Genomic DNA, 25,997 nt, shown 5'->3' with positions numbered 1-25,997 from the left:
CAGTAGATGGCCCTGCTCCCCTGTCTGAGGTATTATCTGCCAGGATTTCCCAGCCTGCTCCCATAGATTGAGGCAGCATCCTCACATCCTCTCGGAGTGGGAAGGCTGACCTGATCGGGAACTTCACAATACTGAGGAGGTTCAAGAGAATAAACGTACAGAAGCAAGTGCAGCTCCTCGTGGGGCTGAGACTGTGACACATAAATTCAAGGAAGTCAGAAATGAATCCGTTTGGAAGTTCAGAAGGAATGCTTCTACCCAGAGAGGGGTGAGAATGTGAAGCTCATCACCACAGGGGTCTCCAAAGGATTTGAGAGGGTGCTGGGAGTGGAGAGAGTACTCACAGTGTATAGATAGAACGTAGAACATTATGGCCTTGATGTTGCGCCGACCTGTGGAACCAATGTGAAGCCCACCTAACCTACATTACTCCATTCTCATCCCTATACAATGACCATTTAAATGCTCTTAAAGTTATTGAGTCTATTACTGTTGCAGGCAATGCGATCTACGTCCCTACTACTCTCTGTGTAAAGAAACTATCTTTGACATCTGTCTGATATATTGATAGAGAGGGGAGATGGAGCCACGTGGGTGGAGGCTTGTGTACAGCCACGGTGCTGGCACGGACCAGTTGGGCTGAATGGCCAGTTTTCGCTGAACTAGCTGTGTGTTCTGTGAAGTTGCCAGTCCCATATGCGACCCTGTTTTTCAGGAAGAGTGGCTGAGGAGTCTTCACATAGCAATCCTTGATATCAGTTAGTTAGATTCCAGCCTGCTTCTTATTCATTGTTGTCTATCCTTCTTTAATCGGTCACAGGATATGGGTGTCGCTGGCTGGGCCCAGTATTTATTGCCCGTCCCTAGTTGCCCCTTGAGAAGGTGGGGTTGAGCTGCCTTCTTGAACCGCTGCAGTCCACCTGCTGTAGGTGCATCCATAGTGATCTGAGGGAGGGAATATTCCAATGACTGTGAAGAATCAGTGATATAGTTCAAAGTCAGCATGGTTTGTGACTCACAGGGAAACTTGAAAATCACTTGCACTTGTTAGCTTTGCCCTTCTAGATTGGAGAGGTCATGGTTTTGAAGATTCTGTTGATGGAGCTGTGGTGCATCTTACAGACAGTACACACTACTGCCATACGGAAGTGTGAAGTAACTGTTGAAGGTGGTAGATTTGGTGCCAATCAAGCGGCTGCTTTGTCCTGGATGGTGTCAAGCTTCCTGAGTGTTGTTGGAGCTGCACCCATCCAGGCAAGTGGGGAGTATTCCATCACACTCCTGACTTGTACCTCGTAGATGGTGGACAGGCTTTGGGGAGTCAAGAGGTGGGTTACTTGCCACAAGATTACTAGCCTCAGACCAGCTCCTGTAGCCACAGTATTTATATTGTGAGTCCAGTTGAGTGTCTGGTCAATGGTAAGCCCAAGGATGTTGATAGTTAAAATCACCCCCCCCCCCCCACTCACCCCCCCCCCCCCCCCCCACTTCCAGGTTATAGTCCAACAGGTTTATTTGGAAGCACAAACTTTCAGAGTACTGCTCCTTCATCAGGTGGTTGTGGAGTATAAGATCATAAGACACAGAGTTTATAGCAAATGTTTACAGTGTGATGATACCTAAATTATATATATTGAAAAAGACCCAGACTGTTTGTTAAGCCTCTCATCTTTTAGAATGACCATGTTGCTTTCAGTTCTTTCCTATGCAAATCGCTGAACATTTTATGAAGTTACATTCTCAAGTGAACTTTAACGATAGGTGCCATGTCAGCTCAGATAATCTACTGAAGGTATGAGGCCAAAGTCTGTCTGTCTGTGCCCCAATGTTCAGACTGATTCTATTTCTAAAAAAGGGATTTCAAGAATCTTCATGGATTCGTACAGTTTTTGAGCAAAATAAAATGTAATTCTGCAAGCACAAATTCACCCCACAAACTTATATATGTGTGTGTGTGTGTGTGTGCATGTAGGTGTGTGTGTGTGTGCATGTGGGTGTGTGTATGCGTGGGGGTATGAGTGTCCGTGAGAGAGTGTGTGTATATGTATGTGTACATGTTTGAGTGTAAAGGGGTATAGAGCTGAAAATGTGTTGCTGGAAAAGCGCAGCAGGTCAGGCAGCATTCAAGGAGCAGGAGAATCGACGTTTCGGGCATAAGCCCTTCTTCAGGAATCTTAACAGGAGAATTCCTGAAGAAGGGCTTATGCCCGAAACGTCGATTCTCCTGCTCCTTGGATGCTGCCTGACCTGCTGCACTTTTCCAGCAACACATTTTCAGCTCTGATCTCCAGCATCTGCAGTCCTCACTTTCTCCTGTAAAGGGGTATATGTCTGTGAGAGGGTGCGTGTGTGGGTGTGAGTGTGTATGTGTGAGCGTATGAGAGCTTGTGTCTGAGAGAGGGTCTGCATGTGAGCGTGTGTGTGTGTGTGTGTGTGTGTATCTATGTGTGTGTGTGTGAGATAACCAAGGCTGATAGCCAAGTTCGGTACCCATGGGGACGGCCACAACTGGGACCTTGGGTTCATGTCACACTACAGGTGACCCCACTGCACTACACTGACACACACACACACAAACACTCAAGCAGACCCTTGCTCACACACAAGCTCTCTCCCATGCATACACAAAAGCACCCCCTGCACTCACACCCACGCATGCACCCTCTCACAGGCTTATGCCCCATCACACTCACATACATACTTGACCAAGTTTATACGCACACACTTTCACATGCACTCACACCCAAGTGCACACACTCACATACGCACACCCACTCTGTTCCTCCTGCATGTGCACACATATAAATTTATTGGGTGGATCTGTATTTGCAGAATTGCATTTTATTTTGCTCAAAAGCTGCATAAATCCATGTAATATTCTGTAAGTCCCACTTTAGAAATAAAACTGACTCAACATTAGGGCAGACTTTAAGTTCACACCTTTAATACATTGTCTGAGCTAAGGTAACACCTATTGTCGGATAAACTGAAGCCATCTTGAGAATGTAGCTTAAAAGGAGTTCTCGAATTTACATTTAAAGAGCCTAAACCAGCATACCCCATTTAAATGATGTAAGACTTAATCTAAAGTTTGTTTAATATGTCATTACAACTCCGTGATACTGTAACCCTTTTGCTATAAATTCTGTGTCTTAAGATCCTGCTCCACAACCACCTGATGAAGGAGCAGTGCTCTAAGAGCAAGTGCTTCCAGGCTGGACTATAACCTGGTGTGTGATTTTTAACAATGATAAATATGATTCATGCCTTCATTCAGGTTGTGCTATACTTTGAGTTAGACTTTTGGATGATTTTTGAGTGACTGAGATTTTTTTTGCTTGTCTGCCCCTAAACTCACTTTTCCCATAGACTCCATTATTTCAATTAAGCAAGGCTTCATTGGAATGCAATGACAGAGTTACAGGAAAACTATCGGTATATAAAGCCCCCTGAACCCCTCAAATAGATTCCAGTCTGTAACTCACTCTCGGGTATCTGTTATTGTATATATAAACCACCCCGAACCCCTCGATTAGATTCCAGTCTGTAACTCACTCCTGAGTATCTGGTATTCTGTATATAAACCACCCCGAAACCCTCAATTGTTGTTATGGGGGATTTCAACATGCAGGTAGACTGGGAGAATCAGGATGATACTGGACCCCAAGAAAGGGAGTTTGTGGAGTGCCTCCGAGATGGATTCTTAGAACAGCTGGTGCTGGAGCCTACCAGGGAGAAGGCAATTCTGGATCTGGTAATGTGCAACAAACCAGAATTGATCAGGGACCTCAAAGTGAAGGAGCCATTAGGAAGTAGTGACCATAATACAATAAGCTTCAATCTGCAATTTGAGAGGGAGAGGGTACAATCGGAAGTGACAATACTTCTGTTGAATAAAGGGAACTATGGAGCTATGAGGGAGGAGCTGGCCAAAGTTCAATAGTGCAATACCTTAGCAGGGATGACAGTGGAGGAACAATGGCAGATATTTCTGGGTATAATGCAGAAGTTGCAGGATCAGTTCATTCCAAAAAGGAAGCAAGATCCCAGGAGTCGGCATGGGTGGCCGTGGCTGACGAGGGAAGTTAAGAAACATATAAAGTTAAAAAAGAAAAAATATAACATAGCAAAAATTAGTGGAAAATGGAGGACTGGGAAGCTTTTAAAGAGCAACAGAGGATTACTAAAAAGTAAATACGCAGAGAAAAAATGAGGTACGAAGGTAAACTGGCCAAAAATACAAAGGAGGATAGTAAAAATTTTTTTAGATATGTGAGAGGGAAAAAAATGGTTAAAACTAAAATTGGGCCCTTGAAGACAGAAACGGGTGAATATAATCCGGGGAACAAAGAAATGGCAGAAGAGTTGAATTGTACTTCAGATCTGTGTTCACTGGGGAAGACACAAGCAATCTCCCTGAGGTAACAGGGGCTGAAGGACCTGAACTGAAGGGAATTTATATTTGCCAGGAATTGGTGTTGGAGAGACTGTTAGGTCTGAAGGTTGATAAGTCCCCGGGGCCTGGTGGTTTACATCCCAGGGTTCTGAAGGAGGTGGCTCGAGAAATGTGTTGGTGATTATTTTCCAGAGTTCGATAGATTTGAGATCAGTTCCTGCGGATTGGAGGGTGGCTAATGTTGTACCACTTTTTAAGAAAGGTGGGAGAGAGAAAGCAGGAAATTATAGACCAGTTAGTCTGACCTCAGTGGTGGGAAAGATGCTAGAGTCTATTATAAAGGATGAAATTACGACACATCTGGATAGTAGTAACAGGATAGGTCAGAGTCAGCATGGATTTATGAAGGGGAAATCATGCTTGACTAATCTTCTGGAATTTTTTGAGGATGTAACTCTGAAGATGGACGAGGGAGATCCAGTGGATGTAGTGTACCTGGACTTTCAGAAAGCTTTTGATAAAGTCCCACATTGGAGGTTAGTGAGCAAAATTAGGGCGCATGGTATTGGGGGCAAAGTACTGACTTGGATTGAAAGTTGGTTGGCTGATTGGAAAAAAAGAGTAGTGATAAACAGCTCAATTTCGGAATGTCAGGCAGTGACCAGTGGGGTACCGCAGGGATCAGTGCTGGGACCGCAGCTTTTTACAATATATGTTAATGATATAGAAGATGGTATTAGTAATAAAATTAGCAAATTTGCTGATGATACAAAGCTGGGTGGCAGAGTGAAATGTGAGGAGGATGTTAGGAGATTACAGGGTGACCTGGACAGGTTAGCTGAGTGGTCAGATGCATGGCAGATGCAGTTTAATGTGGATAAATGTATGGTTATCCACTTTGGTGGCAAGAACAGGAAGGCAGATTACTACCTCAATGGAATCCATTTAGGTAAAGGGGCAGTACAAAGAGATCTGGGTGTTCCTGTACACCAGTCAATGAAGGTAAGCATGCAGGTACAGCAGGTAGTGAAGAAGGCTAATAGCATGCTGGCCTTCATAACAGGAGGGATTGAGTATAGAAGCAAAGAGGTGCTTCTGCAGCTGTACAGGGCCCTGGTGAGACCACACCTGGAGTACTGTGTGCAGTTCTGGTCTCCAAATTTGAGGAAAGACATTCTGGCTATTGAGGGAGTGCAGCGTAGGTTCATGAGGTCAATTCCTGGAATGGCAGGATTACCTTACACTGAAAGACTGAAGCAACTGGGCTTGTATACCCTTGAGTTTAGAAGACTGAGAGGGGATCTGATTGAGACATATAAGATTATGAAAGGATTGGACACTCTGGCAGCAGGAAACATGTTTCCGCTGATGGGTGAGTGCCGAACCAGAGGACACAGCTTAAAGATATGGGGTAGACCAATTAGGACAGAAATGAGGAGAAACTTCACCCAGAGAGTGGTGGCTGTGTGGAATGCTCTGCCCCAGAGGGCAGTGGAGGCCCAGTCTCTGGATTCATTTAAGAAACAGTTGGATAAAGCTCTCAAGGATTGTGGAATCAAGGGTTATGGAGATAAGGCAGGAACAGGATACTGATTAAGGATGATCAGCCATGATCATATTGAATGATGGTGCAGGCTTGAAGGGCAGAATGGCCTACTACTGCACCTATTGTCTATTGTCTATTGTCAATTAGATTCAGCCTGTAATTCACTCCTGAGTATCTGTTATTCTATATATAAACCACCCCGAACCCCTCGATTAAGATTCCAGTCAGTAACTCACGCCCGAGTATCTGTTATTCTATATATAAACCACCCCGAACCCCTCGATTAAGATTCCAGTCAGTAACTCACGCCCGAGTATCTGTTATTCTATATATAAACCACCCCGAACCCCTCGATTAAGATTCCAGTCAGTAACTCACGCCCGAGTATCTGTTATTCTATATATAAACCACCCCGAACCCCTCGATTAAGATTCCAGTCAGTAACTCACTCCCGAGTATCTGTTATTCGATACGTAAACCCGCAAAACCTCTAGGTTGGGCTCCAGTGTAAATCCAGGGGTATGTACGATTCCATCCTCACAAAATCCTCAATTAGATTGCTTTCTGTAACTCACATCTATCTATTATTCTCTCTGTAAACAACCCTGAACCAATTCGATTCTAACTAAATTACTTCTGGGCTATATAATTTCTTTCAATCATTCATGGGATGTGGGTGTCACTGCCTGGGCCAGCATTTATTGCCCATCCCTAATTACCCAGAGGGCAGGTAAGAGTCAACTACATTGCTGTGAGTCTGGAGTCACATGTAGGCCCAGACCAGGTAAGGATGCTAATTTCCTTCTCTGTTAGTGACCCAGGTTGTTTTTTATTCTGACCATCAGCAATGATTTCATGATCATCATTACGCTCTCAAATTCCAGAATTTAATTAAATTCAAATTCCACCATCTGCCGTGGTGGTTTTCAATCTTTGGTTCCCAGGACATGGGTCTCTGGATAAACATGGATTTCTGGATGAACATGGGTCTCTGGATTAATATGGGTTTTGGGATTAACGTGGATCCGGATTAACATGGGTTTTGGGATTAACGTGGGTCTCTGGATTAACATGGGTTTTGGGATTAACGTGGATCTGGATTAACATGGGTCTTGGGATTAAGGTGGATCTGGATTAACATGGGTCTTGGGATTAAGGTGGATCCGGATTAACATGGGTTTTGGGATTAACGTGGGTCTCTGGATTAACATGGGTTTTGGGATTAAGGTGGATCCGGATTAACATGGGTCTTGGGATTAAGGTGGGACTCTGGATTAACATGGGTTTTGGGATTAACGTGGGACTCTGGATTAACATGGGTTTTGGGATTAACGTGGGACTCTGGATTAACATGGGTCTTGGGATTAACGTGGGTCTATGGATTAACATGGGTTTTGGGATTAACGTGGGTCTATGGATTAACATGGGTCTTGGGATTAAGGTGGATCTGGATTAACATGGGTTTTGGGATTAAGGTGGATCCGGATTAACATGGGTTTTGGGATTAACGTGGGTCTATGGATTAACATGGGTTTTGGGATTAACGTGGGTCTCTGGATTAACATGGGTCTTGGGATTAAGGTGGGTCTGGATTAACATGGGTTTTGGGATTAAGGTGGGTCTCTGGATTAACATGGGACTTGGGATTAAGGTGGGTCTCTGGATTAACAGTTCACCAATAATAGCACGAGGCCATTCCTCCCATCATTTTATTATTTTATGTCTAAACCCGACTCCCACAAACACCTCAATTAGATACCACTCTGTAATTCATTCCTGCATCAATGTTATTCTATCCATGTTGGTCATTAAAGCCCAGCGTGCTGACATCAGAAAGAAAACATTCGAACTTTTGAAGACAGTGCGGTGTCCTTGGAGGTTTCTAATTAATCTGTAAATCATGACTATGTTTAGAGCTTCTGATTGCCTCCATTATTTCCACATTGTGTGAATGCCGAATGTTAGAATGCAGGAAGCTGTGAAAATAATAGCTCGTTTTATTTTATACACGGAGAAATTGACACCATTAAAATTAATTACATAAATACGCTTTCATCTTTGGGACTGTGCCATAGATAGGGGGAACCAGAGACAGGCAGGAATCTAACAGTGCAATGATTTTGTGAGGGTGACCGTTCGCACTGCCTGAAATGTCAGTAATATATTCCAGAGATTGGAGCACAAACCATGACTGATATTCAAAATACACTGAGGGAGTGCCGCACTGTCAGAGGGTCGGTACTGAGGGAGTGCTGCACTGTCAGAGGGTAGGTACTGAGTGAGTGCTGCACTGTCAGATGGTCAGTACTGAGGGAGTGCTGCACTGTCGGAAGGTCAGTACTGAGGGAGTGCCGCACTGTCAGAGGGTAGGTACTGAGGGAGTGCTACACTGTCAGAGGGTAGGTACTGAGGGAGTGCTGCACTGTCAGATGGTCAGTACTGAGGGAGTGCTGCACTGTCAGAGGGTCAGTACTGAGGGAGAGCCGCACTGTCAGAGCGTAGGTACTCAGGGAGTGCTGCACTGTCAGAGGGTAGGTACTGAGGAAGTGCTGCACTGTCAGAGGGTCGGTACTGAGGGAGTGCTGCACTGTCAGATGGTCAGTACTGAGCGAGTGCTGCACTGTCGGTGGGTCAGTACTGAGGGAGTGCCGCACTATCAGAGGGTAGGTACTGAGGGAGTGCCGCACTGTCAGAGGGTAGGTACTGAGGGAGTGCCGCACTGTCAGAGGGTAGGTACTAAGGGAGTGCTGCACTGTCAGATGGTCAGTACTGAGGGAGTGCTGCACTGTCAGAGGGTCAGTACTGAGGGAGTGCTGCACTGTCAGAGGGTCAGTACTGAGGGAGAGCTGCACTGTCAGAGGGTAGGTACTGAGGGAGTGCTGCACTGTCAGAGGGTAGGTACTGAGGGAGTGCTGCACTGTCAGATGGTCAGTACTGAGGGAGTGCTGTACTGTCGGAGGGTCAGTACTGAGGGAGTGCTGCACTGTCAGAGGGTAGGTACTGAGGGAGTGCTGTACTGTCGGAGGGTCAGTACTGAGGGAGTGCTGCACTGTCAGAGGGTAGGTACTGAGGGAATGCTGCACTGTCAGAGGGTCAGTACTGAGGGAGTGCTGCACTGTCAGAGGGTAGGTACTGAGGGAGTGCTGCACTGTCAGATGGTCAGTACTGAGGGAGTGCTGTACTGTCGGAGGGTCAGTACTGAGGGAGTGCTGCACTGTCAGATGGTCAGTACTGAGGGAGTGCTGTACTGTCGGAGGGTCAGTACTGAGGGAGTGCTGCACTGTCAGAGGGTAGGTACTGAGGGAGTGCTGCACTGTCAGATGGTCAGTACTGAGGGAGTGCTGTACTGTCGGAGGGTCAGTACTGAGGGAGTGCTGCACTGTCGGAGGGTAGGTACTGAGGGAGTGCTGCACTGTCAGATGGTCAGTACTCAGGGAGTGCTGCACTGTCGGAGGGTCAGTACTGAGGGAGTGCCACACTGTCAGAGGATAGGTACTGAGGGAGTGCTGCACTGTCAGAGGGTAGGTACCGAGGGACAGCCGCACTGTCGGAGGGTCAGTACTGAGGGAGTGCCGCACTGTCGGAGGGTCAGTACTGAGGGAGTGCTGCACTGTCAGAGGGTCAGTACTGAGGGAGTGCCGCACTGTCAGAGGGTCAGTACTGAGGGAGTGCCGCACTGTCAGAGGGTTAGTACTTAGGGAGTGCTGCACTGTCAGAGGGTCGGTACTGAGGGAGTGCTGCACTGTCAGAGGGTCCGTACTGAGGGAGTGCTGCACTGTCAGAGGGTCAATGCTGAGGGAGTGCTGCACTGTCAGAGGGTCAGTACTAAGGAAGTGCCGCACTCTCAGAGAGTCAGTACTAAGTGACTGCTGCACTCTTAGAGGGTCAGTACTGAGGGAGTGCCGCACTGTCAGATGGTCAGTACTGAGGGAGTGCTGCACTGTCGGAGGGTCAGTACTGAGGGAGTGCCGCACTGTCAGAGGGTCAGTACTGAGGGAGTGCTGCACTGTCAGAGGGTCAGTACTGAGGCAGTGCTGCACTGTGAGAGAGTCAGTATTGAGGGAGTGCTGCACTGTCAGAGGGTCAGTACTGAGGGAGTGCTGCACTGTCAGAGGGTCAGTGCTGAGGGAGTGCTGCACTGTCAGAGGGTCAGTACTGAGTGAGTGCTGCACTGTCAGAGGGTCAGTATTAAGGTAGTGACGCACTGTCAGAGGGTCAGTACTGAGGGAGTGCTGCACTGTCAGAGGGTTAGTACTGAGGGAGTGCTGCACTGTCGGAGGGTCAGTACTGAGGGAGTGCTGCAGTGTCAGAGGGTCAGTATTAAGGTAGTGACGCACTGTCAGAGGGTCAGTACTGAGGGAGTGCCGCACTGTCAGATGGTCAGTACTGAGGGAGTGCTGCACTATCGGAGGGTCAGTACTGAGGGAGAGCAGCACTGTCAGAGGGTCAGTACTGAGGGAGTGCCGCACTCTCGGAGGGTAGGTACTGAGGCAGTGCTGCACTGTCAGAGGGTAGGTACTGATGGAGTGCTGCACTGTCAGACGGTCAGTACTGAGGGAGTGCGGCACTGTCAGAGGGTCAGTACTGAGGGAGTGCCGCACTGTCAGAGGGTCAGTACTGAGGGAGTGCTGCACTGTCAGAGGGTCAGTACTGAGGGAGTGCTGCACTGTCAGAGGGTCAGTACTGAGGGAGTGCTGCACTGTCGGAGGGTCAGTACTGAGGGAGTGCTGTACTGTCGGAGGGTCAGTACTGAGGGAGTGCCGCACTGTCGGAGGGTAGGTACTGAGGCAGTGCTGCACTGTCAGAGGGTAGGTACTGAGGGAGTGCTGCACTGTCAGACGGTCAGTACTGAGGGAGTGCTGCACTGTCGGAGGGTAGGTACTGAGGGAGTGCTGCACTGTCAGATGGTCAGTACTCAGGGAGTGCTGCACTGTCGGAGGGTCAGTACTGAGGGAGTGCCACACTGTCAGAGGATAGGTCCTGAGGGAGTGCTGCACTGTCAGAGGGTAGGTACCGAGGGAGTGCCGCACTGTCGGAGGGTCAGTACTGAGGGAGTGCTGCACTGTCAGAGGGTCAGTTCTGAGGGAGTGCCGCACTGTCAGAGGGTCAGTACTAAGGAAGTGCCGCACTCTCAGAGAGTCAGTACTAAGTGACTGCTGCACTGTCAGAGGGTCAGTACTGAGGGAGTGCCGCACTGTCAGAGGGTCAGTACTGAGGGAGTGCGGCACTGTCAGAGGGTCAGTACTGAGGGAGTGCCGCACTGTCAGATGGTCAGTACTGAGGGAGTGCTGCACTGTCGGAGGGTCAGTACTGAGGGAGTACCGCACTGTCAGATGGTCAGTACTGAGGGAGTGCTGCACTGTCGGAGGGTCAGTACTGAGGGAGTGCCGCACTGTCAGAGGGTCAGTACTGAGGGAGTGCTGCACTGTGAGAGAGTCAGTATTGAGGGAGTGCTGCACTGTCAGAGGGTCAGTACTGAGGGAGTGCTGCACTGTCAGAGGGTCAGTGCTGAGGGAGTGCTGCACTGTCAGAGGATCAGTACTGAGTGAGTGCTGCACTGTCAGAGGGTCAGTATTAAGGTAGTGACGCACTGTCAGAGGGTCAGTACTGAGGGAGTGCTGCACTGTCAGAGGGTTAGTACTGAGGGAATGCTGCACTGTCGGAGGGTCAGTACTGAGGGAGTGCTGCAGTGTCAGAGGGTCAGTATTAAGGTAGTGACGCACTGTCAGAGGGTCAGTACTGAGGGAGTGCCGCACTGTCAGATGGTCAGTACTGAGGGAGTGCTGCACTGTCGGAGGGTCAGTACTGAGGGAGTGCAGCACTGCCAGAGGGTCAGTACTGAGGGAGTGCCGCACTGTCGGAGGGTAGGTACTGAGGGAGTGCTGCACTGTCAGACGGTCAGTACTGAGGGAGTGCGGCACTGTCAGAGGGTCAGTACTGAGGGAGTGCCGCACTGTCAGAGGGTCAGTACTGAGGGAGTGCTGCACTGTCAGAGGGTCAGTACTGAGGGAGTGCTGCACTGTCAGATGGTCAGTACTGAGGGAGTGCTGCACTGTCGGAGGGTCAGTACTGAGGGAGTGCCACACTGTCAGAGGATAGGTACTGAGGGAGTGCTGCACTGTCAGAGGGTAGGTACCGAGGGAGTGCCGCACTGTCGGAGGGTCAGTACTGAGGGAGTGCCGCACTGTCGGAGGGTCAGTACTGAGGGAGTGCTGCACCGTCAGAGGGTCAGTACTGAGGGAGTGCTGCACTGTCAGAGGGTCAGTACTGAGGGAGTGCCGCACTGTCAGAGGGTTAGTACTGAGGGAGTGCTGCACTGTCAGAGGGTCAGTACTGAGGGAGTGCTGCACTGTCAGAGGGTCCGTACTGAGGGAGTGCTGCACTGTCAGAGGGTCAATGCTGTGGGAGTGCTGCACTGTCAGAGGGTCAGTACTAAGGAAGTGCCGCACTCTCAGAGATTTAGTACTAAGTGACTGCTGCACTGTCAGAGGGTCAGTACTGAGGGAGTGCCGCACTGTCAGATGGTCAGTACTGAGGGAGTGCTGCACTGTCGGAGGGTCAGTACTGAGGGAGTACCGCACTGTCAGATGGTCAGTACTGAGGGAGTGCTGCACTGTCGGAGGGTCAGTACTGAGGGAGTGCTGCACTGTCAGAGGGTCAGTATTGAGGGAGTGCCGCACTGTTGGCGGGTCAGTACTGATTGAGTGCTGCATTGTCAGAGGGTCAGTGCTCAGGGAGTGCCGCACTGTCAGAGGGTCAGTACTGAGGGAGTGCTGCACTGTTGGCGGGTCAGTACTGAGGGAGTGCTGCACTGTCAGAGGTTCTGTGAGAGCTTGGACTGCTCTAATTGGTTATTGTATAACTGTACATGACAACATAGTCGAACATTTCAAAATTGTCAGTCATCCTTCAAATATCTTGTGAAACCCTGCATTTGTGAAATATGTAGAATGATAAGTTATTTCTTCACCTGCATCTTGCTGAATTGATGAAACAAGATGGGCTGAAAGGCCTTTCTGCTCCCTTGCTGTCCCTGTGTATTAGTCGTGGGTTACAGACTCCTTATTTCAAGATTTCCTCTCGGTTCTCATCGTATCAGGGACTGGAAACAGCAGACAGGTGTTAGGAATAAAGCTTGTGAGAAATGCTCCACTTCGACTGGTACATCGCTGCAAATATGAGTCCAGAAATAGAGAACTTTCTGGAATCAGCAATTTACAGCCTGTTTTTAGCAGCAGAGCACTGAGGGCGATAATGAATCACAGCCTGTGATTGGAGCTGATAGTGTGTGCTGAAGAGAAAGCCAGCAGCTCTATCGAAAACACGGAGAGGAGCAGTGAGAATGATCACCGTAAACCGGCCTGCTCTGTTATTCCCTCTTCCCTGGACTGTGGTGTCGTTAGCTGGGCCAGATTTATTACCCATTGCTAACTACCCTTGGCAAGGTAGTGGTGAGTGCCTCCTTGAACCAGTGCAATGCATCTTCTGTCAGAGTTTGGTACAGTTGAGTGGCTTGCTGGTCCATTTCGGAGGGCAGTTAAGAATTTACCTCCTCTGGAGTCACATGTAAATATGAGCGTGGGTACACAATAGGAAGAGGAAGAACCCATTTGGCCCCTCAAGCCCATTCTGCCATCGACCATGTCTGATCTCATAGTAGCCTTAACCCCAATGTTCTACCTCCCCCGATAATCTTTACTGGACTACCTTAGTCCTAAAAATATTCACCATTTCAATATTCTAGGAAAGTGAATTTCCCTGGATCATAACCGTTTTAGGGATTAAAAATCTCCTCATCTCCATCTTAACTATGAGACCCATTACTTTTAAACTGTATTCCTGTCTATCCCATGAGGGGAGACAACCTTGGAGTATCCAACCTGCCACATCTGCTCCGGATCTTGTACGTTTCCATTAGTCAGCCTCTAGTTCTTCTCCACTCCAATGAGTATAAGTCAGGCTTGCTCAGTCTCTCTCGAAGTATATCACTGTCATCCCCAGGAATCAGGCAAGTGAATCTTCTCTGAATTGCTTCCAATGCATTATCCTTCCTTATGGAAGGAGACCAAAACCTTGAGAAACATATCAGCCATAATCAAAAGCTGGTGTAGACTCCATGGGCAGAATGGCCTAATTCTGCTTCTATATTTTATGGTCTTACACCCAGTACTTGAGACAATGCCTCACCAGAGCCCTGTACATCTATAGTAAAATATTCTTCCTTGTATATGTCTCATTGCCCTTGCTACAACAACAATATTCCATTGCCTTCCTGATCACTTGCAGACTAATTTTCAGTGGTCCATGCATGAGGACACCCAGGTCACTCTTGATCTCAGACCTCTGCAATCTCTCTCCATTTCAATTATCTGCAGCTGTTTTGCCAAAGTGAACATCAATGTTTCGGGCATTATCCCTTCTTCATATTTACCTCCAGTTGACTCCACCAGCCATCCTTTTATCCACACGCTGAACCAACCTACATCACCTTGTTCTGAAGAAAGACTCAAAACCTTTACTCTGTTTCTCTCTCCACCTTCAAACCCTGCTGAGTTTACCCAGCATTCTCCATGTTTGTCTCAGATGTCCCTTTGAAATCTGTCTTTATGGTCTCTTCACAACCCACCCTCTTTACAAATGTAGCCAGTGTACACTCAGAGTTTTCATCCAAGTCATTGATATAAACTGCGAATATCTGGGAGTCTGTCATGGATTCCTGTTGTATCTTGCCAACCCAAAACCGTACCTCAGGTGAGGACAGCAGATTCCCTTCCCCCAAGAGCATTACTGAACCAGTTGAGTTTGAACATAGAACAATGCAGCGCAGAACAGGCCCTTCGGCCCTCGATGTTGCGTTGACCTGTGAACTAATCTAAACCCATCCCCCGACACTATCCCATCATCATCCATGTGCTTATCTAAGGATTGTTTAAATCTCCCTAATGTGGCTGAGTTATCTACATTAGTAGGTAGGGCATTCCACGCCCTTACCACTCTCTGAGTAAAGAATCTGCCTCTGACATCTGTCTTAAATCTATCACCCCTCAAGTTGCAGCTATGACCCGTCGTACAAGCAGATGTCATCATCCTAGGAAAAAGACTCTCATTGTCTAATCTGTTTGTGTGACCAACTGGGTGTCACTAAAATCTGCTTTACAATTGCAGACTTATTAAAATGAATATCTTATGCAAGTATGCTGTATCAGCTGCTGTGGTGGGATCTGAAATCATAACCCCCAGAGCATAACCTTGGCTTATTAACTCAGTGATGTTGCCATGACACCACCACCTCCCTTTTATTCAGTTGTATCAAACAAAAACAAAACCTGGGTTCAATTCCAGCCTCGGGTGACTGTCTGTGTGGAGTTTGCACATTCTCCCCGTGTCTGCGTGGGTTTCCTCCGAGTGCTCCAGTTTCCTCCCTCAGTCCAAAGACGTGCGGATCAGCATTGGTTGCAGGACACTGGGGGTGTAGGGGGGTGGGCTTAGATTCGTTCATAGGTCGGCACAACATTGAGGGCCGAAGGGTCTGTTCTGCGCTGTATTGTTCTATGTTCAAACTCAACTGGTTCATTAATGAGGTAAAAACAATAACTGCAGATGCTGGAAACCAGATTCTGGATTAGTGGTGCAGGAAGTGCACAGCAGTTCAGGCAGCATCCAAGTAGCTTCGAAATCGACGTTTCGGGCAAAAGCCCTTCATCAGGAATAAAGCTCTTGGGGGAAGGGAATCTGCTGTCCTCACCTGAGGTACGGTGAATTGGCCATAATGTTCAGGGCTGTGTAGGTTAGGTGCATTAGTCAGGGGTAAATGTAGAGTAATAGGGTAGGGAAACGTGTTGGTGTGGACTTGTTGGGCCAAAGGGCCTGTTTCCACACTGTAGAGATTCTATGATTCTATGAAAACAAGGCAGCCCTACCACACACATGAAGCATGTCCTTGATTATAGCGACTCTGTTTTCTGGAACCTAATATATGCACAACAGTGACCAGTTTGGGAGGTCAGAGGTGAGATCCTCATGGGAATCAGATTGCTGCTTCGTTAGTTGGAGGCCATTTTAGGTCAGGCTCCCCTACTGTTATTTGGAATAACTCAGGGAATTCTCCCCAGTGTCCTGCAACCAATGTTGATCCACCAATCAGCATCAACAAAAAAGAATATTTTTTTTTGTTATTCACTCAAAGGATATCAGCAGTTCTGCTTGGACCAGCATTTATTGCCCATCCCTAGTTGCCCCTTCAGAAGATGGGGGTGAGCTGCCCTCTTGAAGCGCTGGATGCCACGAAGCCAGGATTTCAGGAATTCCAGGATTTTGATCCAGAGACAGTGAAGATACAGTGATATATATCTAAATCAGGATGGTGAATGGCTTAGAGGGGAACTTGCAGGGGGTGATGGTCCTATGTATCTGCTGTCTTTGCTCTTCTAGATGGGAGTGGTCATAGGCTTGGAATGCATTGTCAATGGCACCTTGGTGAATTTCTGTAGTGCATCGTAATCTAGTTTTTACTGCTGACTGTGAGATCTTGCTGTACTCAAATTTGCCATCACTTCCTCGATATTACAACAATGACTGCACTCCAAAATGTACTTCACCAACTGCAAAGTGCTTTGGGAGATGCTGTGAAAGGTGCTACGTAAATGCAAGTCCTTCCTTTCCTCAGAAGAGCTTGGGTTGCTTTTTGGAAGCTGAGAGGTTGGGGGGGGGGGAGGTGGGTAGGGGTTGTTGGCATGAGTGGGAATGATTGAGGGGCAGCTCAGAATTTTCTGCAGTATTATTTGAAGGTGTGTTATTTTTTGTGCAAGATCCAATTTGAACAATTTGAAGGATTGAGATGTGAACCTTTGAAAGGAACTGGCAAGAGATGACCAGTTTCTCAAGCAAGCCTGCCCCACACAACCTGATACTTACAGAATTGTGATGGACACTTCACACCTATCCCTGCTCTCTCCCACAAACTTGACCATCTCGAGGGAGGCAAACCAAGCAGAGAAAGAGTACTCTCGGTCAGTGAGGGAAGTGAATTCCTCCTTAAACCCTTAATGCAATGAAAGTCTGTTCCAGAAGTGATACAGACCCCAGTATTCTCAGTAAATACACTTACTTCTCTGCAGTACGTTAGCGTTAGTTATAGTCCCAGTCAGGAAGCTAGCAAGTGATACACCCGAAACGTCAACTTCTCCACCTCCTGATACTGCCTGGCCTGCTGTGTTCTTCCAGCCTCTTTCCTGTCTATGTTAGCAAGCACTTGAAAACAAACTGAAAGTTCCAAAAACATCCTAGTGATAGCCCACCATTCCCACCAATATCCCAGAACCTGAACTGAACTGGACCAGCTAAATACAGTGGCGCCTCGACTTACTAACTTAATCCGTTCCGGGACCTGGTTCGCGAACTGAAAAGTTCACAAACTGAATCAATTTTTCCCATTGCTCGGATAGCGTAAGAATGCTTGGACATAGCAACGACCGCTGTTCACAGCGCACGCGCCAAAGACGAACTGAATGAGATCACGCAGGGCCTGAGAGCTATTGCATTCAACAAACGCGTAGCAAAGCAGAACAATGAAACCACAGGCTTTTTGCGTTCGTACCTTGAATTTCGTGCGTACGTTGAAGCAAAATTTTACATACGATCCTGTTCGTAAACCGATTTGTTTGTGAATGGGTCGCTCGTATATCAAGGCGCTATTGTAGATACATTGAATACAAGAGCCGGTCAGAGGTTCAGAATTCTGGGGTTTGTATCTCACCCCTGCCTCATCAATACCAATCAACCATCAATAAGCTACAGGTCAGGGTGTGATGGAATAGTCCTCACTGACCTCAAAGCTTCAGAGAAACGAGGCTTCATATTGTGAAGGGGATGTAATAGAGGGATAAGGAAAGACCACTTTCAGTAGCAGGTGGATCAATGTACTGGGGACAAATATACTTAGACATATATTTCTACACAGTTTTGTTTGAGTACATGCCTGCAAAACTGGCGTACACTTGTGTGAATTTGTGTGCTTGTATATAAATACAGGAACAGAGGGAAATAGATTTCCCACAGAGTGGTATTACCATCCCTGCTGATGGCCGTAATGGACAAGCCCAATTCCCACAATGAGGAATGCTTTTCCCTTTCATTTAGCTAAAGCATTGGTCCTTCATTGAACCATGATCATACGAGGCTGCTTATTTTCTTTAACAATGAAACAGCAGTGTATCACACAAAACAGAAACTAAAGATAAACGAGCCAGTGTATCTAAATAAAGAACACAGTTCGAACAATCTTAAAGCACACAGCAAATCAAAATCGAATGCGGTTTTGCGACATTATCGATAGCACCCCTTCCATGAACCCTCACAAAACTGAGAGCTAGTTGATCGCAGTTTCTAATAATCTGCAGATTTCTAACCAAACACTCCTGGTTCGGATGTTTCACAAATTCAGTTTACACAAGGGTGTGAAAACTTTTCCTAAACTTCCCTACACTTCTTTCTGGGAGAGAGATTTACTCCTGACCCCAGACAGGCCACCTCTAAACTACCCTAAAACCATTTAATTGCTGTCATTTTTTAAGATAAGATGTATCATTTATTATCCAGAAGAAAGCAGGCTCAATGTTTACTCCATCTGCCATAAACACCATAATAAAAGCACAATTAACACTCCAATGCTTCCCACTCTCTGACACAATTTGGATTATTGTGGTTCTGTTCGCCGAGCTGGGAATTTGTGTTGCAGACGTTTCGTCCCCTGTCTAGGTGACATCCTCAGTGCTTGGGAGCCTCCTGTGAAGCGCTTCTGTGATCTTTCCTCTGGCGTTTGTAATGGTTTGAATCTGCCGCTTCCAGTTGTCAGTTCCAGCTGTCCTGGACCCAATGTACCGACCACTGCAGCGGACAGCTGGAACTGACAACCAGAAGCGGCAGATTCAAACCACTACAAATACTGGAGGAAAGATCACAGAAGCACTTCACAGGAGGCTCCCAAGCACTGAGGATGTCACCTAGACAGGGGATGAAATGTCTGCAACACAAATTCCCAGCTCAGCGAACAGAACCACAACAACGAGCACCCGAGCTACAAATCTTCTCACAAACTTTACACAATTTGGATTAGGCCACTGTTATGGAAGGACTACCTGACCTAGTATTTTTTTAAACCATGTGCAGACGTAACCTACTCATATGCCACTACTTTAAAATCCAAACCATAAAAATGATTTTTATATACCTCTCATCAGGAGAAATGGGACAGGAGAGGGAGATGAGACATGTGACTCAGCATTACACCTGGGGTTTCCTGTGAGCCGGACTTTCAGTGCAAACTGCACATCAGGTATTATAAAAACGAAATGCAGATCAGCAGGACACACACTTCAATCCTCACTCCATCCCATCTGTTACCAAACACCACTGAGAAAGAGAGAGAGACTGTCAGAGACCGTACAGTTTGCCAATCCTCCCATCACATGGCAACTGCGCAGGGCTAGAGATTAAATATACATGGAGAGCGAGAACATTACAAAATGCTAAAGCTGAATCATTCTTGAGTGAAAAGTATCTTGCTGAAGTTATGAAAAAGGAGAACTTTGAACAAATTGATGGTGGAAGGTATACAGACAACTGCAATATACTCCAGGAACTAATGAATGCAACTCACAGACTGCAAGATGGGAAAATAAGGAAAACGACCAATCAATCCATTCGGCTGAGTGGAGTCCAGATTTCAGTGCTCTAATTGTAACAGCTATGCACACAGACGCAGGCACACATACACACACACATATAGACTTACACAGGCATACACTCATATACACTTACACATACACAGGCACACACAGAGACACATGCACAAAGGTACATATATAAACATACAGAAAGTCACATACACACATTGATATACACAAAGACTCAGTTACACTCACAATAATATGTGACACACACATACACAAAGGTACACACACAAGTACAAAGATAGATACATAGGCATACTGCCATACACACAGATACATCAACACAAAGATGTTGTTACAGATACACATGCACAGGACAGAAATAAAGCTGTAAATTCCTCAGTGTAACATGTGAAGTGATCGTGCCCATGCGATTCTGTGTCACTGACTGAGAGCAGGCTGCCTCTCCCCCCCCACCGCCAGCCCCAACCATCACTGATGCTGGTCACCAGCATCTAATAAGTACTTCTGAGGAGGAACTCTCGCCGTGGATAGCACTGGAATATATCAATATCTTTGGCAGCCTCCTCCTTCCTTTCTGCGGGCTGGAGTGAGCATGGTACTTTGGATCTTGTTACTACAACCTCTGCTGCTTTGGGCACCTCGACTGACCGCCAGCACGGACATCTCAGGAAGGTCAAGGGCTGGGCCACGGTTGAAGAGCCGTGAGTAAAGATGCGACCACTGTTTCTCTCGTCCTCTTGCCCTTCCCCTCTCTCCCTCTCTCCCTAAAGCAGTTTAAATCCTGCATTCGCTGTTTGCTGATGTCTTGCCTTAAAGAGATGGAAATGTCAGCACGACATTACGGATTTCCATTGAAGGTAGTGGCTGGATGATTCCGTTTGGCACCAGGAGCTCATCTGAAGAAGAGAAAGCTTTTAAAATCCTCTCGACAGCAGTAATGCACAAGCTGCTGAGTCTGTAGCTCATACACTGGCCTTGTTGAATTAACCATTTCTCACCCAAACAGGTCTCTGATCAGTAAATGGCCAGTGCTGATGTTTGCAATGTTAGACATTGAAGGCAGTGGCTTTGGGCAGGGCCTCAGACCTGGCTGCTGTCAGTTCTTAGGCAAAGAGATTGCATAAGTGTCACCAATCATAGGTACATAGGAACACCATCACCTGCATGTTCCCATCTCCTGACTTGGAAATTGCTGTTCCCTCACTTATACTGGGTCAAAATCCTGCAACTCCCTCGTCAACGGCACTTGTGGGGGTTGCAACCCTCCCATCTCACAAAGAAAGCAGCTCAGCACCACTTTCTCCAGGGCAACCGGGGAAAAGCAATAAATGCTGATGCAGCTGCAACACCCAGTTCCCATGAAGGATTTTTAAAAAAATTCAGTAATGTAATACCATCGAATATCAAAGGGAGTTGGTTATACAGTTTTGCCAGGGCCCCTTGATGCCACACTTGGTTGAATGCGGCCTCGATGTGAAGGGCTGTCCCTCTCCCCTCCCCTCTGGAATTCAGCTCCTTTGTTCATGTTTGACCCAAGGCTGGAATGAGGTCAGGAGCTGAGTGGGCCTGGTGGAACCCAAACTGGGCGTCACTGAGCAGGTTATTGCTGAGCAGGTGCTGCTTGACAGCACTGTTACTGACACTGACACTGACCTTACTGACAAGCGAGAGTAGACTGATGGGACAGTAACTGGCCTGTTTGGATTTGTCCTGCTTTTTATGTACAGGACATACCTGGGTAATTTTCCACATTGTCGGGTAGATGCCAATGTTGTAACTACTGGAACAGCTTGGCGAGGGGAGGGGCAAGTTCTGGAGCACATGTCTTCAGTATTATTACCGGACTGTTATTAGGGCCTATTGCCTTTGCAGTATCCAGTGTCTCCAACCATTTCAGGTTTCTTACCTTATACGAATAATGGCAAACCAATTGTTTATTTTTTACTTTACTAGTTACAATTCTACCAAAATCAGACTTTTATCTCAACATCATTTTTAAGCAAATTCACAAAAGTGCTCTGGGTGGGATTTGAACTGAGACTGTCTTGAGAATTTGCCCCAAGACACTGTACTACACAAGAATAGCACCTGACCTGTCATCTTCATGTAGGTAGCTGTATAAACAGAGGGGCCCTGTCACTGAGTTAGGTATTGGTTCTGCAAAGACTTACCAAATAGGTTTGCGTGATTATTTTGTATCTGTGAGGAATAAGCTGAGTGAAGGAGGTTTGAAAGTATAAATGATCTTTAGCCCTCAGGATCAAAACACTGAAAATGTCCTGTATTCATTCAATCCATGATCTTGATTTTGAGTGAATATTGTAGTAAGTATCAACAAAATATGTAGGTATAAAGTGTACAAATATATCTGTTTCGGCACAAGTTTTATAACCAATGAAATATTTTGTCAAGAGTAGTCAGCACTGTATTACACGGAAATGTGGCTGCCCATCTGAGCACAGCAAGATCCCAGTAACCCAGTGTGATCCACAATCAGATAATCTGTTTGAATAATGTCAAACCAAGAGCTATAGATGCTGGACATGTGAATCACACAGAAACAGAAGTTGCTGTAGAAATTCAGCAGGTCTGTCAGCATCAGTGGAGAGAAGACAGAGTTAACATTTTGAGTCCAGTGACCCTTCTTCAGAACACAGTCTGCTTTAATGATGTGGTTGAGGGATGAATTTTGGTAAGGTACAGTGGAGGTGGGATCCAGTGCCAAGAGTCAACTCAAAGGGATTGTGTGAGTGTAAATAGTCAACGTTAATGTGGAGTGGTCCTTGTGGTACAGAGGGTTGAGAAAGTGAACACTGCAGATGCTGGAGATCAGATTTGAGAGTGTGGTGCTAGAAAGACACAACAGGTCAGGCAGCATCCGAGGAGCAGGAGAATCAATGTTTCAGGCATAAGCCCCTTGTCAGGATGCTGGCTGAGCTTTTCCAGCACCACACTTTGGACAGTGGGTTGAAACTATATTTCAGGGACAGAAAGTTGCAGGTTCAAATCCTACTCCAGAACTTGACACTCATGGGTTATGTGTTTGTATATGGACAAGGAACTTGGGTCAATCCTGTCACTCAAGGTCAATGAGAAGGTGGGGGGTGGGGGGTGTAGATTATGTGTCAGTCATATTGTGATCAGAACATGGTTTCTACCATCAGTATCCGCAGGTTCAGACTACAATGTGAAGGTCAATGTGAATGTAGCCATAGCAACGCTGTTTGAACGAGTGATCCATCACCACTATTCTAAGACCAACTGTGGCCAATACAGTAGCCAATAGGCAAACGTGTGACTGCTTGGGAATCCCAAAATGATTAGTCACATTTCTAATTGGTCAGAAATAAATGAGAACGGGAGACCAGTTTTGGTCATGTGATCACAAACCATAGTCACGTGATGTTGTATCATGGGTGTCTAGTTGAAGCGGGATGATCAAATGCAGAATACATGAATAGGTTTGATCATTGTGGCTGCTTCACTCTCTTGATACTCGACAATGGTAAGAGATGATTCTTAATCACATAGCCAGGCTTGTGTGACATGTATATTCTGTGAAGGGTATTTACTATGTGAATTACTTTGAAACAATGTCGTCATAGCCGCACCCAGGGCCAGGTGGTAATTTCAGAATCACGGGTTTGGCAGGAACATGAGCGGGGTAGGAAGTGTCATGAGAATTGTGGTAGCACATATACGATAACAGATGCTCGTTGTTCACAATGACACTGAAAGGCAGGGGCTAATCAAACACTCACACACTGAGTGGGGCAGGAGCTGGGCTGATATACACAGTGGGGGGCAGGAGCTGGGCTGATATACACAGAGTGGGGCAGGAGCTGGGCTGATATACACAGAGTGGGGCAGGAGCTGAGCTGATATACACAGAGTGGGGCAGGAGCTGGGCTGAGATACACAGTGTGGGGCAGGATCTGGGCTGAGATACACGTACGGGGGCAGGAGCTGGGCTGATATATACAGAGTGGGGCAGGATCTGGGCTGATATACAGAGTGGGGCAGGATCTGGGTTGATATACAGAGTGGAACAGGAGCTGGGCTGATATACACAGAGTGGGGCAGGAGCTGGGCTGATATACACAGAGTGGAACAGGAGCTGGGCTGATATACAGAGTGGGGCAGGATCTGGGTTGATATACAGAGTGGAACAGGAGCTGGGCTGATATACACAGAGTGGGGCAGGAGCTGGGCTGATATACACAGAGTGGGGCAGGAGCTGAGCTGAGATACACAGAGTGGGGCAGGAACTGAGCTGAGATACACAGAGTGGGGCAGGAGCTGGGCTGATATACCCAGAGTGGGGCAGGAGCTGGTCCGATATACCCAGAGTGGGGCAGGAGCTGGGCTGATATACACGGAGTGGGGCAGGAGCTGGGCTGATATACACGGAGTGGGGCAGGAGCTGGGCTGATATACACAGTGGGGGGCAGGAGCTGGGCTGAGATACACAGTGGGGGGCAGGAGCTGGGCTGATATACAGAGTGGGGGGCAGGAGCTGGGCTGATATACAGAGTGGGGGGCAGGAGCTGGGCTGATATACACAGAGTGGGGCAGGAGCTGGGCTGATATACACAGAGTGGGGCAGGAGCTGGGCTGATATACACGGAGTGGGGCAGGAGCTGGGCTGATATACCCAGAGTGGGGCAGGAGCTGGGCTGATATACACGGAGTGGGGCAGGTGCTGTTTCGATAGACACAGAGTGAGGCAGGAGCTGGGCTGATATACCCAGAGTGAGGCAGAAGCTGGGCTGATATACCCAGAGTGGGGCAGGAGCTGGTCCGATATACACGGAGTGGGGCAGGAGCTGGGCTGATATACACGGAGTGGAACAGGAGCTGGGCTGAGATACACAGAGTGGGGCAGGATCTGGACTGATATACACAGTGGGGGGCAGGAGCTGGGCTGATATACACAGAGTGGGGCAGGAGCTGGGCTGAGATACACAGAGTGGGGCAGGAGCTGGGCTGAGATACACAGAGTGGGGCAGGAGCTGGGCTGATATACACAGTGGGGGGCATGAGCTGGGCTGATATACACAGAGTGGGGCAGGAGCTGGGCTGATATACACAGAGTGGAACAGGAGCTGGGCTGAGATACACAGAGTGGGGCAGGAGCTGGGCTGATATACACAGTGGGGGGCAGGAGCTGGGCTGATATACACAGAGTGGGGCAGGAGCTGGGCTGAGATACACAGAGTGGGGCAGGAGCTGGGCTGAGATACACAGAGTGGGGCAGGAGCTGGGCTGATATACACAGTGGGGGGCATGAGCTGGGCTGATATACACAGAGTGGGGCAGGAGCTGGGCTGATATACACAGAGTGGAACAGGAGCTGGGCTGATATACACAGTGGGGGGCAGGAGCTGGGCTGATATACACAGAGTGGAACAGGAGCTGGGCTGATATACACAGTGGGGGGCAGGAGCTGGGCTGATATACACAGTGGGGGGCAGGAGCTGGGCTGATATACACGTACGGGGGCAGGAGCTGGGCTGATATACACAGTGGGGGGCAGGAGCTGGGCTGATATACACAGTGTGCGGCAGGAGCTGGGCTGATATATACAGAGTGGAACAGGAGCTGGGCTGATATACACAGTGGGGGGCAGGAGCTGGGCTGATATACACAGAGTGGGGCAGGAGCTGGGCTGATATACACAGAGTGGGGCAGGAGCTGGGCTGATATACACGGAGTGGGGCAGGAGCTGGGCTGATATACACGGAGTGGGGCAGGAGCTGGGCTGATATACACGGAGTGGGGCAGGAGCTGGGCTGATATACACGGAGTGGGGCAGGAGCTGGGCTGATATACACAGAGTGGGGCAGGAGCTGGGCTGATATACACAGAGTGGGGCAGGAGCTGGGCTGATATACACAGAGTGGGGCAGGAGCTGGGCTGATATACACAGAGTGGGGCAGGAGCTGGGCTGATATACACAGAGTGGGGAAGGGGCTGGGCTGATATACACAGAGTGGGGCAGGAGCTGGGCTGATATACACAGAGTGGGGCAGGAGCTGGGCTGATATACACAGAGTGGGGCAGGTGTTGTTTCGATAGACACAGAGTGAGGCAAGAGCTGGTCCGATATACACGGAGTGGGGCAGGAGTTGGGCTGACACACACAGAGTTGAGCAGGAGCTGGTCCGATATACACAGAGTGGGGCAGGGGCTGCGCTGATATACACACAGTGAGGCAGGAGTTGGGCCGATATAACCAGTGTGTGGCAGGAGCTGGGCTGATATACACAGTGTGCGGCAGGAGCTGGGCTGATATACACAGAGTGAGGCAGGAGCTGGGCTGATATACATTTAGTGGGGCAGAAGCTGGGCTGATATACAC

The 25,997-nt window shown here is 47.9% G+C and overlaps 1 protein-coding gene across 3 annotated transcripts in view; it reads left to right on the top strand.

Annotated features, from left to right (window-relative positions):
• Positions 1-25,997, top strand: part of robo1 (roundabout, axon guidance receptor, homolog 1 (Drosophila)) — a 682,199-nt gene that overhangs the window by 231,172 nt on the left and 425,030 nt on the right. The window contains exon 1 of one of the 3 annotated variants that reach the window (XM_072585790.1): positions 20,165-20,337. The exons of the other annotated variants lie outside the window; for them this stretch is intronic. Within the exon in view, the coding sequence (XP_072441891.1) occupies positions 20,229-20,337 (109 nt within the window). The 5' untranslated portion in view covers positions 20,165-20,228. Of the gene's footprint in view, positions 1-20,164; positions 20,338-25,997 lie in introns of those variants that run through there. 3 annotated transcript variants of the gene reach the window in all.

This window comes from Chiloscyllium punctatum, chromosome 15 (genome assembly GCF_047496795.1).
Source record: "Chiloscyllium punctatum isolate Juve2018m chromosome 15, sChiPun1.3, whole genome shotgun sequence".
In the NCBI taxonomy this organism is placed as follows: domain Eukaryota; kingdom Metazoa; phylum Chordata; class Chondrichthyes; order Orectolobiformes; family Hemiscylliidae; genus Chiloscyllium; species Chiloscyllium punctatum.
This window is presented reverse-complemented; position numbering and strand designations above follow the sequence as displayed.